Source organism: Ipomoea triloba, chromosome 4 (assembly GCF_003576645.1).
Source record: "Ipomoea triloba cultivar NCNSP0323 chromosome 4, ASM357664v1".
In the NCBI taxonomy this organism is placed as follows: domain Eukaryota; kingdom Viridiplantae; phylum Streptophyta; class Magnoliopsida; order Solanales; family Convolvulaceae; genus Ipomoea; species Ipomoea triloba.
In genome coordinates, this window is record NC_044919.1 from 35,406,501 (window position 1) to 35,421,699 (window position 15,199).

Genomic DNA, 15,199 nt, shown 5'->3' on the forward strand with positions numbered 1-15,199 from the left:
CACAAAAAAAAAAAAAAAAAAAAAAAAACCTTTACTAAGAGAAGCTTGAGAAGAGAATTCTGATATTGAATTAGTGGACGTAAAGACCATGCAGGTGTGGGACAGTGTAGAGTGAGTCAGTGAAGTGAATTGCAACAGAGTGGCTCTCCAATAAGGGATTTCTTGGACTTATAATTGCACAGATCACTGACTTCAATAATCTACTATAACCATTACAGATTGAATAAAAATAATATGGGGATCACATTAGTGTTTGAGATGGAGGATTGAACGCACTGATGGTCGTTCCCCGTACGTTTTGTATTACATATGTATCAATAATCAGTATGCCTTTTGCCTTGAATTATTGAATCTTGAGTGAACATTAATATGATACATCACTGCTCTTTAAAATCTTTTAACTGTTTACTAACTTAAGAATTTAATAAGTTTGTTGTGATGATAATGCATTTTGGTATTGTTGTAGAAATCATGTAGCAATTTGCCCCATTCCTTACTTTGATATGGGGGAAGAAGAAGCAACATTATTAGCCCTATTTATCTATTTACCTATTTTAACGAATTAATCATCGTTTTGCTCTTTTGGCTCTTGACTATGCCGTAAATATCAAATTGATCATCAACTATCAATTTTGACAATCAAATCTTCAATTGTTAATTTCGCAACTGATGTTGTCTTCTGTAAGTATCAAATTGGTCCCGATCAAATTGAAGGATGATCAATTTCAACAAATTAGTCTTTCATCGCTTTTTTTTGACAAAATAATTCATCGATTAGGTTGATTTCACCATTTTAGTCCTAGTCATTATGACTTGAATAATTATATTCTTCAATGATCAATTTTTTTACCTATTTTGGTACCACTAAGACAGACCAATTTTTTTTTTTTTCCATATTTAAATAACGCTCCCTAAATCTCCGTATCTTTTTAGAGTCAACAATTTGAGTAGCTACCAATTTGGACGCTTTGACTGGGATGCTTTCCCGGCGCCACCTTCGGCCCTGCTTGATGCCGCTGTACACTACGCATCACTATCTGTACATTTAGGTTCGCAGACTCAGCAGAGGATCGATAGCACGAGAACCCAAAGGTAACAATTTTTACGGTTTTCGGTTTGACGATTTCCCACCACTTTGACCCAATTTTCTACCGAGGTTGAAAAATTTGGAAGAGTCATCAAAATTGCGTTTCAAAGTGCAGTTAGAGTCGATACATCCTTGCATTATAGAGAGAGAAACTCACCCTCTCTCTCTCTAGATTTACGCACTCATTGTATTCGAAGGGGGAGAGAGAGAGAGAGAGAGAGAGAGAGAGAGAGAGAGAATCGTAAGTGGCTCCTCGTGCTCTCTCTATAGGTGCAGAGATCAACGGATTTGGGTTTAGTTCTATTGGAGAGGAAGGGAACCCTAGAATTTTGGGTTGGGGGGGAAATGGAGCAGTACCTGGGGAGAACTGTGAAGAAGAAGTTCAAACGGTTCGGGGTGTTCACCGGCACAGTGGAATCGTATGATTCGGAGAGTGGATTCTTCAAGATCGTTTACGAGGACGGAGATTCCGAGGAGCTTGACCTTTCCGAGCTCGTTGATCTCCTGGATGGGTCTGCTGGCGCCGAACGCTCCCGGAAGCCTTCTCGTGTTGGCAGGAAGCCGAAGAAAAGGCGTCGTGTCGAGAAGACGGGCAATGCAGCGGCAATTGACGGTGGGGAGGGGCTTAATTCCGGTGACATCAGCCAGGGTTTTGCTAAAACCCTGAACCAAAATGGAGGTTTGAATTTGGATTTGAATGATGGCTTTAATTTAATAAACGATGATAACGCCGTTAGAGGAGTTGATCTGAGCGTGAATTTAAATGGGGGTTTGGATTTAAACAAAGGAGTTGAATTAAATATTGGGGATGATTTGAATAATGTTAACAGGATTTCGAATAGAAATAATGGTATTGATTTGAACATGGATGCAAATGGAGAAGCTAACATCAATTTTGAGAAACATGATTCATTGGTTATTGAGGCAAAAACACCTACTTTTGATTTAAATTTAGGAATGAATGAAGAAACTAAGAATGTGGACACTGAATGTGATGTGAAATTAATGGCAACTTCCTTTTCTCAACCTGATGAAGAAATTCAGAACAGTGAGAATGGCTTACTTGCTGAGGGACTTTGTTGCAATAATGTTGTTAAAACTCCAGAGAATCTGTGTAGTGGTTTGATTAAGAACAGAGTTGATGACGGGAGTTTAGAGGGAGTTGATATTCAGTTTGGAGATACCCCAATTCTCAGAGATGATTTGGGAAGTGGTACGTGTTCAAGTGTGCAAAAAGGAAGAAGGGGTAGGAAGAAGAGACGGCTTTCTGATACTCCTAATGATATGACGGAAACAGTATTGAGAAGAAGTACTCGTAGAGCAAGAAGAGAAGCTATGTCCTCTCAAGATAACATTCCTCAACCAGTAGTGTCAGATGTAGTCAGTGATCCTCTGTCATCTCCAGCTCTTAGTGTGGTTTCAGATGAGAAAGTTCATGAAGTTCCCGACGACCAAAATGCTCTCCCCCCTAAGCCAGAGCTGCCCCCTTCTTCAAATCATTTGGATTTAAATGGAATTTCTGTGCTGGATATCTTCTCCTTATATGCCTTTCTGCGGTCATTTAGTTCCTTATTGTTTTTGAGCCCCTTCGAGTTGGAGAACTTTGTTGCATCCATTAAATGTAGCACTCCTACTTTATTATTTGATTCCATTCATGTTTCTCTTCTACAAATGCTGAGGAAGCACTTGGAGTCCCTTTCTAGTGAAGGTTCTGAGTCTGCATCTAATTGTCTTAGGTAATTATCTCTATTTTCCACTAATTTATGTACAGTTTGTTAATTAACCTATTTCTAGCTCATGGTTACTTTGTTTGAAATTTAAATTGTATAATCAGGTCTCTTAATTGGGATTTGCTAGACTTGATTACATGGCCTATCTTCATGGTTGAGTATATGCTTATGCATAGTTCTGGGTTGAGACCTGGTTTTGATATTTGTCAACTAAAACTATTTGAGTGTGATTACTACAAGCAACCAACTTCTGTGAAGATTGAGATGTTGCGTTGTCTTTGTGATGATGTGATGGAAATTGAGGCCATCACGTCAGAGCTTAATAGGAGAACAGTGGTGATAGAGACAAACAATGATTTTGATCAAAATATGAAGCTTGACATTTTGAAGAAGAGAAGGGCTGCAACTGATGTTGCCGCTGGTTCTTGTTTGACGGAGGAGCTGATTGATGAAACTGCTGATTGGAACAGTGATGAGTGCTGCCTCTGTAAAATGGATGGGAATTTAATATGCTGTGATGGTTGCCCTGCTGCATTCCATTCCAAGTGTGTGGGCATTGCCAGTAGTCTTCTACCAGAGGGAGATTGGTTCTGCCCTGAATGTATCATTGACAGAAAGTTTCCCTGGATGAAAGTGGGAAAATCAATTCGTGGAGCTGAATTGTTGGGAATGGATCCTTACGGCCGGCTGTACTTTAACTGCTGTGGTTATTTGTTGGTGTAAGTTCCTTTCCTCATGAAGTTAATGTTAAGATACACTCATTATTGTTTGTTGGAATCGAAGTTAATGTCAAGCTGATATATATATATATATATATATATATATATATAACACAATCCTATCAGAAACAGGTCTAATGCCAGTAGCCACACATCATCATTGTTGTTAGGGTTTTGTATGTAGTGGAGAATTTGGGTAAAGTCCCCTTGGTTTGCCAACATTAATATGACATGTGGGTTAGTATAAAATGGAAGATTGCATTAAGGAAGGATTCTAATTACTGAATGAAAGGTATCACACACGGTATTGTAAAAATCGGCCTAGGTGCTATGTCCCCCTAGGTTGAGAGGATTTCAGCTCTAGGCGGCTTTTAGTTGGCCGGCCTAATAATACAAATTAAAGATTTCCTTTTGTGATTAAATGTTTTACCTTTTGAAGATTGCTTGTATAATACAATTTGATTTATTTTCTATCTTTACTTATTACCTCCATTGTCAATGATGAATTACAGAATTTCCACCTAGTAGGTTTTGTACATTATAGTAAGTTTTATTTATTACTTCTGATGTCACAATTACTTGTTTAAAACATACTAATGTCCTCTTCCAATTAGTAGAGTTACTAGGTGTATACGTAATTCTTTGTAGAAAGTCAGTCACTCAGATAAGACTAACCAAGAGATATGTAGACATGTAGTTATATATATATATATATATATATATATTCCATACTTAGTCAAATTCTAGTATGCCTCTTTTAATAAAGAAGACCACTCTCATACTTGCAGTTGTTTTTATTTTGCATTTAAAGAATGTATACTATAGTCGTAAATATTGTAGAGCTTGGGTGTTTCTGAAAAAAATTTGCTGCTTCTCTGATTTAAACTCAACTCATCAGAGCACTTGCTCACATGATATTTTTGCTTCCATTTGTCTCATTATTTTTCCACAGTTTCATTTGGGTAATTTTGCTTCAATTCTCCACTTTCCTGAAATGTGCATATTCTTTTTATCGCCTTTTACCAAACTACCATTAGCAGTCCTGTCTTATTTTTTTGTTAATTTGAACTAAATGGATTAAAGGTTGTTACTTTTGCTGAAAGTTTTGGCAATGAACATTAAATTGATGGCTTACGGCTTTACTCTGTTCTCTGACTTAGTTTGCAATGCCACCAAATTAATGTGGTTTCTTTCTAATTTTGTTTGGCATCCGATACATGTGTGTAAATCAGCATGTTCTTTCCATTCTTTTTAATCTCTGCATAATTTCTGAAATTCTGTTATTATCATGGTTGCAGTAGGCGCTAGGCGCTAGTCGGGTGATAGACTAGCGCCTAAGCGGTCTAGGCGGTGACCTATAAAAACAAAAAAATAATGTATGTGTGTGGGTGTATGTCATATATTATACTTAGTATTATATATATATCTCTTACTTCTCTTATTTATATAAATAAATAAATAAATAAATTTAAATATTTATAAATATAATTAAAAAATTAACAAGACCGACTCGCTCGGGTTAACTCGGCTAACTCTGCCGAGTTTGGCGAGTTAACTCGGCCAAATTCGGCTGAGTCGACCGAGTTAGGCTCTAGGCGGCCTCCTAGGCGGTCGGCCACCTAGGCGGACGCCTAGGGAGCAATTCACCTTGGTCTAGGGGCGCCTAGGCGGGGGATTTTTGCAACAGTGGTTATTATTGGTCCATTGTGAATTGTGATAGGCTTGAAGTTTTGTTTGCTATTCTTGCAGGTCTGATTCATGGGATGATGAGTCATCATTTAAGTACTATTACAGAAATGACTTGCCTTTAGTTGTGAGGGCACTGAAATCATCAGAAATTGTTTACCACACTTTGCTAACTTCAATTTCCAAAATTTGGGATGCATCTTCTACCATTGATGGGGCAAAAAGTGATGTGGACTCGCAACCCACAGCTATATGCACAGGTATTCCTGCAATTGCGGTGCAACATGGCAATGAGATGTCCAATGAATCTAATCGTGTGGGAATGCTAATGACCTCTCCATCTTCCACTGACTTAGGATGTGAGAAGTCAGAGACTGTGAACCCTTTGACAAAGATGGAAAATCTACATAAAAATGTTAATGAACCCAAAAGCCTGGGGAAAGAATCATCAAGATTAAACTCTAGAGCAATAATGTCGGAGCAGCAATGCTTAGACACTTACATGAACTTTTATAGTTTTGCTCGATCAGCATCAGCAGTTGTTGAGGAGTTGTTAACCCGGAAACCATCAGATAAGTCTACTGGACATGTTTTTAGATCAGAGGAGGAACTAATTTCCTTTCAGCTGAAGGCAATATCAAATCATTCTACTGATTTCTGTTGGGCTAATATTCATAATTTAAATGTTGGTTCTAGGAAAGAAAAATGTGGGTGGTGTTTCCCCTGCAGAGTTCCTGAATGTGAACGGGACTGCTTGTTTATAATGAATGATACTGGGCCAGACCTAAAAAGGTTTTCAAGTGAGGCATTAGGTGTTAGTTCAAGAAAGAACAGGAAAGGCCATCTTATTGATGTCATATGCCATATCCTTTGCATTGAAAAGCGTTTACTCGGGCTCCTGTTGGGTCCTTGGTTGAATCCAATGCACTCCCAAATCTGGCAGAAAAGTGTTCTCAAAGCATCTGATGTTTCTTCACTAAGATTTTCATTGCTAAAAGTAAGGCTTAATTAATTATTGTGTTTTATATTCATTAAGGATACACCTCTTCCCTTTTTTCATAGTTTTTCCTCTCCCCACTCCCCAGCTTATTGTGCCTTAAGAAAGGGTATCAATTATAAATATTTTAATATCTGCTTTTATGTAGCAGTTAAATCTGATACATACACAATCATTTAAATTGTATGACTTGACATAAATAAAAATGATTGCTTTTGTCACTTTATTTTAATATGTTTGATCTATATTCATTTTCTAAGCATTTGCCTTCTCTTCCTTACCATTGGCTATGCTTCTTTTTGGGAAATTTTACAACTCCAATTAGTTTTCTGACACTGATACTTTTGCTACCAGTTAGAATCAAACTTGCGTCATCTAGCACTTTCAGCTGATTGGCTTAAACATGTGGATTCTTTATCTACATTGGGGTCTGCTTGTCATATTGTGACACGTGGGAAAAAGAAGGTCCGGCGTTCAGAACTGGAGTCTAATCCATCTTCAAATGCTGGAAGTGGGTTGGGCTTATTGTGGTGGAGGGGGGGTAGGATTTCTAGACAAATTTTTAGTTGGAAAGTTTTGCCTCGTCCATTGGCTTGCAAAGCTGCTCGACAAGGTCTGGATGATTGTTTACTCGTTTCCATATATAGCTTGATAATCTTCTCACCTTAATAGTTTCCTAATAGATTTAGATAATCATCTGCAGGTGGATGTAAGAAGATACCAGGCATATTATATCCTGATGGTTCTGAATTTGCAAAGAGAAGCAAGTCCGTAGCCTGGAGAGCTGCTGTAGAGACATCTAGGAGTGTGGAGCAGCTTGCTCTTCAGGTTTTTTATCCTTGTATTTGTTATTTGTTGCTTTAGTAGGCAATGTCCTTAAACATATTCTGTTGACATGGAGATGCTCCTTGTGCAAATTAAAGGTCTAATAATTTTAGGCAAAGGCTTACCTATTGCAGGCTATTATTTTCGTTAGGAGAATAAGTTATATTTACCTGTAAACACTTCAGTTATCGTCAGATTCATTTAGGAGGTATACCTGTATAGTTATAAATAGCACAATCCATTTAAACTTTTGGTCTCATCAGTTTTACTTCTGCTGTTACCAGATCAGAGATCTTGATGCAAATATTCGATGGAATGAGATTGGGAATGTTAATATTCTATCAATGATTGACAAGGAATCTCAAAAGTCGATCAGATTCTTTAAAAAAGTTATAGTTCGCCGAAAGTGCTCTGAGGGACCTGTAGTTAAGTATCTTCTTGATTTTGGCAAAAGAAGGTTTATACCTGATGTTGTTGTGAAATATGGGACCAAGCTTGAAGATTCGTCAAGTGAAAGGAAAAGATATTGGCTGGAGGAAACCTATGTTCCCTTGCATCTCCTGAAAGGTTTTGAGGAAAAAAGAATTGCTCGCAAGTCCAGTATGATGAGTTCCCCCAAGCATCGTGAGAATAAAAAAATAATAAAGAAGCCAATCAAGAACAAGGGATTCTCCTACCTTTTTGAGAAAGCAGAGAAAGCTGAGAGTTATCAATGTGGGCACTGCAATAAGGATGTTCTCATCAGGTATATTGCAATTTCTGTTGGCCATGCAACAGCTATGTATGCTCTAGTTTGTAGCTTTATACTGGAACTATTTTAACTCTATTATTTATTGAAATAATAACTTCAAAATGAATATCTTTCATTTGTATAGATTTTAACAGCAATGTATTTTGAAATTGAATATTGACAATAAATATGTGCTGTTGTTAGAAATCATGAGCATGGGGGCCTGGCAGGTGGTAAAGAGTGACCACCTGCGGGAAGTTATGGAAAAATAACCAAGAAATAATAAAATGATATTATATTGTACAATGTATTTAATGATTGAATGTAGAGAACAGAGATTACAGTAAGGAGGGGTGTTTATAATAAACTAGGGGAGACATAATAGGAAACCTGAGGATCCTACAATTTCTAAGCTTCCTAAATTATAAGAAAATTGAAGGAATAGTACAAGTATCCAATTACCCAATGCCTACTAGGAATCCTTTTTTTTTTTTTTTTGAAAACGCCTACTAGGAATCCTTAATTTGAGTTTGTGCAACCTTCCTAAACTTGATGTTGGAATGCTCTATTTTAAAATGAAACACGCTTGTAAAATATCTTTATATTGTGCTTTATGCTTTGCATTGGCCCTCTCTTTTCATTGTTTTCTATACTGTTTTAACACTAATCTATATCAATACATCTTCACTAACACAGTAACAGTTAATAGTAAACTCTATTACCATAAAGAATTCCTTAATATGTTTTTGAGTTGAGAAATAGTACAATATGCAGCTAGGGATGATTTTTAGGGACATTAATTTGACATTTTTTGTTATAATTGGTTTTAATGACAAAACCTGAAAAATCATAGACACTTAAATGATCTTTCTCTCCATAGGTGGATGGTGGTGAAAAGATCTATACTCTGTTTTGGATTGCTTATGCATTTGTTCTGCTGGGTTCTTTCAATAGTTTGTTAAGGCCAAATGGATTACATGAGTTGGAAGGCAAATGCAAATATTCTTTGGAACACATGCAAATGATATAGATGCTAGAATTACAAAATACTTCAGCCTCACAACAATGTTTTGTTTTCAGTGCATGGAGTAGTGAATATTCATATTGCATGTTTTCTCCTGTTCTGCACGTGCATTGTGGTGGTTTCCTTTCCCTATTGGCATGTTATATATTTATTTATATGATGGCTCTTGCTTCCCGTCCTTCCCTTTTCTTGAGGTTATAACTAGAGTATAAGTATTCTATTTCTTCTTCTAATTAAAGGTGGAATATACAATTGGCTCTCTTTTTTATTATTATTTTTTATTATTTTATTATTTTTATTTTTTATACTAGTTACTAACTAATTTTTTTCTCCATTTGCAGTGAAGCTGTTAGCTGCTGTTACTGCAAAGGTAATTACTAGATTTCTGTTAAGATTGTTATTAGTGCTTTATATATGTTAATAAACTAAATGCAGAAGCTTATGGTTTAGGCAGTAGCTTAAAACTCTCTCATTCACTTCATTTCTGTGTGTTCATTCATACACTGATACACATATATACAAAGGAGAAACCAGACAAGAAGCCTAAAAATCTGCTCATTATTCCTAATAATACTCCACTACTCCACTATCCGGCTAATACTACATTATCTAGCTAATATTATAATACTCCGCTACTCCTTATCCTGATAATGCCCCATTCTGTCTTAACAATATACTTGGAAACTTTTTGTAGTGTTCAGATTAATGTCTTGTGAAATGAATTTTAGCTGTGTTATTTGTAGACAGATTAACTGAAAATTTAAATGGTTTCTAATAAGTTATGAGATTGTTACCTGAGCTGGGGACCTAGGGCTTGCCCATGAGTTATGGATTTGCACCTTCATTACCCCGTCTTCCTTATTTATGTTGAAGGTCAATACAACTATTTTTTTTTGCCTGTCCTTTTTCTCCTATCCTCTCATTCTGTGTTTAATGTTCTTCTGGTGTATGCATGGTTGTGAATGGTTTCATAATAGTAATTTTCTGTAAGTTATGTTTTTCTGTTTTATAGCCCATTTTATTGGATGACATTAATGTTCAAGTGGCCTTCGGCACCTCTTTCTTTCAGGCTTTTTCCACAGAAGACATGTGAAAAAGTCTGGAGCAGCTTTTGCATCTGAATGCATCTTTACCTGTCACAAGTGCCAGGATGGTAAGCATGTGAAAAACAATGCCAAGAAGGGAAAGTCTGTTGTGAAAAAGAGTAAGAAAACATCCAAAATATTGAGGACAGTGTGTCCAAGAACGAAGAAAAGGGGTACTAAGGATAAACAACAGCCACAGTCTCAAAATAATACTAAAGTTACAGTTGTTGTACCTCTTCGACGTTCAGCTAGGAGAGCTACAATTGTGCAGGTGCAAGAGAAAAAAGCTAATAAGAAAGTGGGGCGTCCAAGGCGGAAAAAAATGAAATCAAGAAAAGTTGCTACGAAGAAACCAACAGAAATTGTTTCACAGAAGAAGAGAACAAAGGTCTATCGTATATACTGGCTGAATGGTCTTCTTCTGTCACAGAAGCCTAATGATGAACGAGTAGCACTCTTTAGGAGTAAAAATCTTCTCGTTGTTTCTGGCGAGTTAGATGCCACAATTGATTCACCAAAATGTAGTCTCTGTAGTGAGCTAGAATCTACACCTACAGTGAATTACATTGCTTGTGAACTGTGTGGAGGTATGGTAGTTCCTTTCTTTAGTTGCCTTCCATGGTTAAATTTGAATTGATAAGCTGCAGACTCATTTTTCTTGCAATCATTTCATAAAAGGTGTGAGCATTTCAAGTTTGTAAGGAAGTGTAACTTTTGAAAACTATGTGGCCTGTATTATGCAAGAACCAACCATGGAATATGTTTGCTAGTATTTAATGGACTTAGGGAATATCATTATCTGCTGTTTAAGCATTTAGATCTCTTCGACATCATATTTACTTGCAACCATACATGTCTTACCGAATTTTTCTTGTATGTGATTTTCAGATTGGTTTCATGGAGATGCGTTTGGTCTTACATGTGAAAGAATTTGTAGTCTAATTGGATTCAAGTGCCACAAATGTCGTAGCAGGAGTGCTCCTGTTTGTGCTAGTACACCTATGACCAGAAGTGGGGAGGCTAAACTGGCTGAGTTGAAGAGTGATGATGAGATTGAATGTGCAAATGATACGCATCTAGTAGAGAAAATTCAGTCACATACGCACTCAAAAGAATCTTCTCTTACTGCTTATAATGATGAGAAACAGCCTCTTGAAAATATTCATGATTCAGGCAGCGGAGAGACTAGGAGTGTGCCTGTTGGAGTGGAATGGTGCACAGAAGCAAAGGATCATGATTCTGACAGTGGAGAGACTAGGAGTTTGCATGTTGGGTTGGAAACATGCACAAAAGCAAAGGGTTGTGATCCAGACAGTGGAGAGGGTAGGGGTTTACCTGTTGGGTTGGAAACGTTCACAGAAGCAAAGGATCATGATTTATACAGCGGAGAGACTAGGACTTTGCCTGTTGGGTTGGAAACGTGCACAGAAGCAAAGGATCGAGATTCAGACAGTGGAGGGACTAGGAGTTTGCCTGTTGGGTTGGAAACATGCACAGAAACAAAGGATCGAGATTCAGACAGTGGAGGGACTAGGACTTTGCATGTTGGGTTGGAAATATGCACACAAGCAAATCATCGTGATTTAGACAGTGGAGAGACTAGGAATTTGCCCCTTGGGGTGGAACAGTGCACAGAAGCAAAGGATCATGATTCAGACAGTGGAGAGACTAGGAGTTTGCCTGTTGGGGTTGAACGGTGCACAAAAGCAAAGGATCATGATTCGGACAGTGGAGACACTAGGAGTTTGCCAGTTGGGGTGGAACAATGCACAGAAGCAAAGGATAGTTCGAGCAAACTGGATGTAGAAGTGCAGGAGGACCCACTTCCATTGACCAAGGATTTTGCGGATTCTAGTAAAATGGATATTGATGTGGAAGCACGCACAGAAGCAAATGATAGTTCTAGCAAACTGGATATTGAAGTGCAGGAGGACCCAATTCCATTGATCAAGGATTTTGAAAATTCTAGTAAAATGGATATTGACGCCGAACAGTGCACAGAAGCAAAGGATAGCTCTAGCAAACTGGATATTGAAGTGCAGGAGGACTCAGTTCCATTGACCAAGGATTTTGAGAATCCTAGTAAAATGGATATTGATGTACAGGAGCACCAGGCACCACACCAGGTTTTGTTAACTGAGAATTCCATCAAGGAGGATGAAACACCTCCCCTACAGATTGACATTGTCAAATGACTTATGTTCATTGTAAATTCATGCAATGGAAACAAATGATGAGAGGCTTTCAAATGTGGTGCAAAGCACTGAGACAAGGCCAGCCTGGTTAACTGGAGAAACAAAATTAACATCATTGACAAACAAGCATGTGGAACTTGTTAAAACAACAGCCATTTTGGAATGAATGGTAATTAGAACAATTCTTGATTCATCTGAATTATCCCCCATAGGCAGGTTTTAGGCTCAGATTAATATATTAGGTGAAGAAAGAATGCAAGCTAGGAGGGTAGGACTGTAGATTATAGTTTTGACCCCATACAATTGGTGTGTGTAGTATCATAGAGTTGAACCTTGTGAATCTTCAATTGTCAATGAGATTTGAGTTGAGTTGAGTTGCATTTTCTTAGCAATATTCTGATTGATTGATTGATTCACTCCAGAAGTCCAGATTAGAGCAAATAAAAAAAAGTCCATGATTAGGTTTGTTCTCCTTTTATTTGGGTAATTAAATTGTGAATTTGTGATTGGAAAATGGTTTTGTTGTTTAACAGTGAGCTCTATGCCTGTGTCTTCTACAATTTGATAAGCTAAGCTAGCATATACTGTTGGGATTGGGTGAATACTGAATAGGTGATGAAACGAGGGCAAAGATTGTGACTGGTGAGAGTGAATTAAGGAGAGAGATTGGTGGACTAGATTTAAGGCAAGGCTAGCCACAAGATATCGAATCAGTAATGGGCCAATGGTGTGATTTGACTGTATCTGAAACGGATAGTTTTGTAATTAACCACACTTGCAAAAATTGACCGTGGCAGACCGAGGCGAATTACTCCTTAGACAGCCACTTAGTGCTTCACTGAGTCGAGTTAACTCGTCCAACTCGACAGAGTTAGTCAAGTTAACTCGGACGAGTTGACCTTGTTTTTCACACACATGCACTATTTTTTTTTATAGGTCACTACCTAGGCGCTAAGTGCTATAGCTTATGTGCTAATTTTGATTTATTTGATAATTATTAATTGTTTAATTTAGTTAAATATTCAATATAAATATTTCATTAATTAACTTTTTGTAATAATTTATTGCTTCAAAATACTAAATTTTAAAAAGCTACTCAAATTAATTTTTTGATCAATTTTTTATAAAGTTGTTTTACATGGAATGCTATCAATTAGTCTCAATTACTAGTTAAAATTTCAATAGCTCAAAATAAATCCAAAAGAAGAATCAATGAAGTGACAAATGGCAATAACACTGGCAAATCCAAGATAAGAAAACAATCACCACTGCTCCTTTCCTCCTCTTCCCCTTTCTTCTCCGCATTTCAGTAGCCCAATCCCAATGGTGCTCTCTTCTACATTACCAGCGAATCCAACGCATACTGCGCCCTTCTCCACTACTCCGCGCTTCAAGTTTCTGCTCCCCACTCTCTCTACTCCTTCTCTTAGGCTTTCAGGACGACGACACAGGCTTCGCTTCAGAATCAATGCGACTGCCAACGGAAGCGTCGTTGCTGCGCCTGAGAAGCCCGCCGCCGACACCACCGCTTATGGCAGGCAGTACTTCCCTTTAGCTGCCGTTGTTGGACAGGTATGCATTTGTTTGTATAGATGTATGTGCTGGATGATCTAGCCCTGTGAAATACGGAGTAGTATTCTCACTCATATTTCCAACTTAATTACGATAGCAAGCCTTAAACTGATACTAATAATCAGGATCGCGATAGAGATTTTGTAACAGGAATCAATCATTTTGTTTCGTTTTCATTTTTTGCTGTTACTGCTGTTCTAGTATTCTGAAACCATACATGCTCAGGATGCTATTAAAACTGCTCTTCTACTTGGGGCGATTGACCGCGAGATAGGAGGAATTGCGATATCTGGAAAACGTGGGACGGCCAAAACTGTGATGGCTCGTGGATTGCATGCAGTTCTGCCTCCGATTGAAATAGTTAAAGGCTCCATTTCAAATGCTGATCCTACCTGTCCTGAAGAGTAAGGTTACGATCAAATTAGTCAATGCCAACTCCTATACATGTTAATTAAGGTCTATACAGGCTTTAACTAACACTCTGAGTTTCACTTTATGTTTTAAAGAGAAAATGTGGCAATTGTGTGCCACAGCTTTCAAGTTCCTTTGTCCATAATAGGGTTATTGCTAAATGAAGTTCTATAGTGTCCATAGAGTGATAGTAGAAGGAAAAACTCTTTTGGCATTAACTGAAAAATTACATGAACTCTTTGAGTTGAAACATTTTTCTTGCTTATAGCTCCTTCATGTGCTTGAATGACTTCGCTCTTCACAACATCGTTATAATTTATGTCAATATTTGCATTTTCCCTCTATGTACCTTTTATTTCATTTGGATTTCAGATTTTCAGTTTTGTTTGCTTCAAAATAGTAAATGCAATCAGTTCCTTGAAGGTGGGAAGATGGACTTGCTGATAGAGTAGAGTATGACTCTGCTGGTAATATTAAGACAGAGATAATTAAATCTCCTTTTGTTCAGGTATCTTATTTATAGAGATCTTGCTGTTGAGTTAGTCATATTATTGCTCTTTTCTGTTGTTGCTGTTGAGTGTTTCTAAAGTTGAACCTGTCTTGCAGATTCCCCTTGGTGTAACTGAAGATAGATTGATTGGATCAGTTGATGTTGAGGAGTCTGTGAAATCTGGAACCACTGTTTTTCAACCTGGCCTTCTGGCAGAAGCTCATCGAGGAGTTTTGTATGTTGATGAGATTAATCTGCTGGATGAGGGCATTAGCAATTTACTTCTGAATGTGTTGACAGAGGGAGTTAATATTGTAGAAAGAGAGGGTATAAGCTTTAGGCATCCATGCAAACCATTGCTAATAGCTACATATAACCCTGAAGAAGGTGCTGTCCGTGAACATCTATTGGACCGCATTGCAATAAATTTGAGGTACACCTTCTGATACCATTTGATCTACCTACATAAACAATTCCAGTACTCCTATAAATATATTCTACTAATAACTCAGCAACTAGTCAACTACGCATACTTATTATTTTATTCTCATGCATATATCTTTTTAGCTATAGAACATTTGGTCGAACTTTAGAAATATGCCCTGATTTGAAATCCTCAACATGTGTTATACAGTTTATTGGAAGGGG

The 15,199-nt window shown here is 37.5% G+C and overlaps 2 protein-coding genes across 2 annotated transcripts in view; both read left to right on the top strand.

Moving 5' to 3' along the window:
* The first annotated feature begins 1,193 nt into the window (after nucleotides 1-1,193).
* On the top strand, nucleotides 1,194-12,458 carry LOC116017097 (DDT domain-containing protein PTM-like). Its single transcript, XM_031257625.1, has 9 exons — nucleotides 1,194-2,823; nucleotides 2,922-3,536; nucleotides 5,286-6,219; nucleotides 6,574-6,832; nucleotides 6,923-7,047; nucleotides 7,329-7,789; nucleotides 9,140-9,168; nucleotides 9,868-10,470; nucleotides 10,772-12,458. The coding sequence occupies exons 1-9, from the start codon at nucleotides 1,433-1,435 to the stop codon at nucleotides 12,076-12,078; spliced, it is 5,724 nt and encodes a 1,907-aa protein (XP_031113485.1). The 5' UTR covers nucleotides 1,194-1,432; the 3' UTR covers nucleotides 12,079-12,458.
* An 837-nt stretch (nucleotides 12,459-13,295) lies between these two features.
* LOC116016286 (magnesium-chelatase subunit ChlD, chloroplastic) overlaps nucleotides 13,296-15,199 on the top strand; it is an 8,257-nt gene continuing 6,353 nt past the window's right edge. Inside the window, exons 1-4 of the mRNA XM_031256473.1 lie at nucleotides 13,296-13,650; nucleotides 13,876-14,054; nucleotides 14,485-14,569; nucleotides 14,668-14,984. Coding sequence (XP_031112333.1) covers nucleotides 13,402-13,650; nucleotides 13,876-14,054; nucleotides 14,485-14,569; nucleotides 14,668-14,984 — 830 coding nt within the window. The 5' untranslated portion in view covers nucleotides 13,296-13,401. The remainder of the gene's footprint in view (nucleotides 13,651-13,875; nucleotides 14,055-14,484; nucleotides 14,570-14,667; nucleotides 14,985-15,199) is intronic.

Bases quoted from the DNA above. Each gene is read 5' to 3' on its own strand.
- LOC116017097 (XM_031257625.1), top strand. From the start codon at position 1,433: ATGGAGCAGTACCTGGGGAGAACTGTGAAGAAGAAGTTCAAACGGTTC. The intron at 3,537-5,285 runs GTAAGTTCCTTT...CTATTCTTGCAG, and splicing joins TGCTGTGGTTATTTGTTGGT to GTCTGATTCATGGGATGATG. The intron at 7,790-9,139 runs GTATATTGCAAT...CTCCATTTGCAG, and splicing joins AATAAGGATGTTCTCATCAG to TGAAGCTGTTAGCTGCTGTT.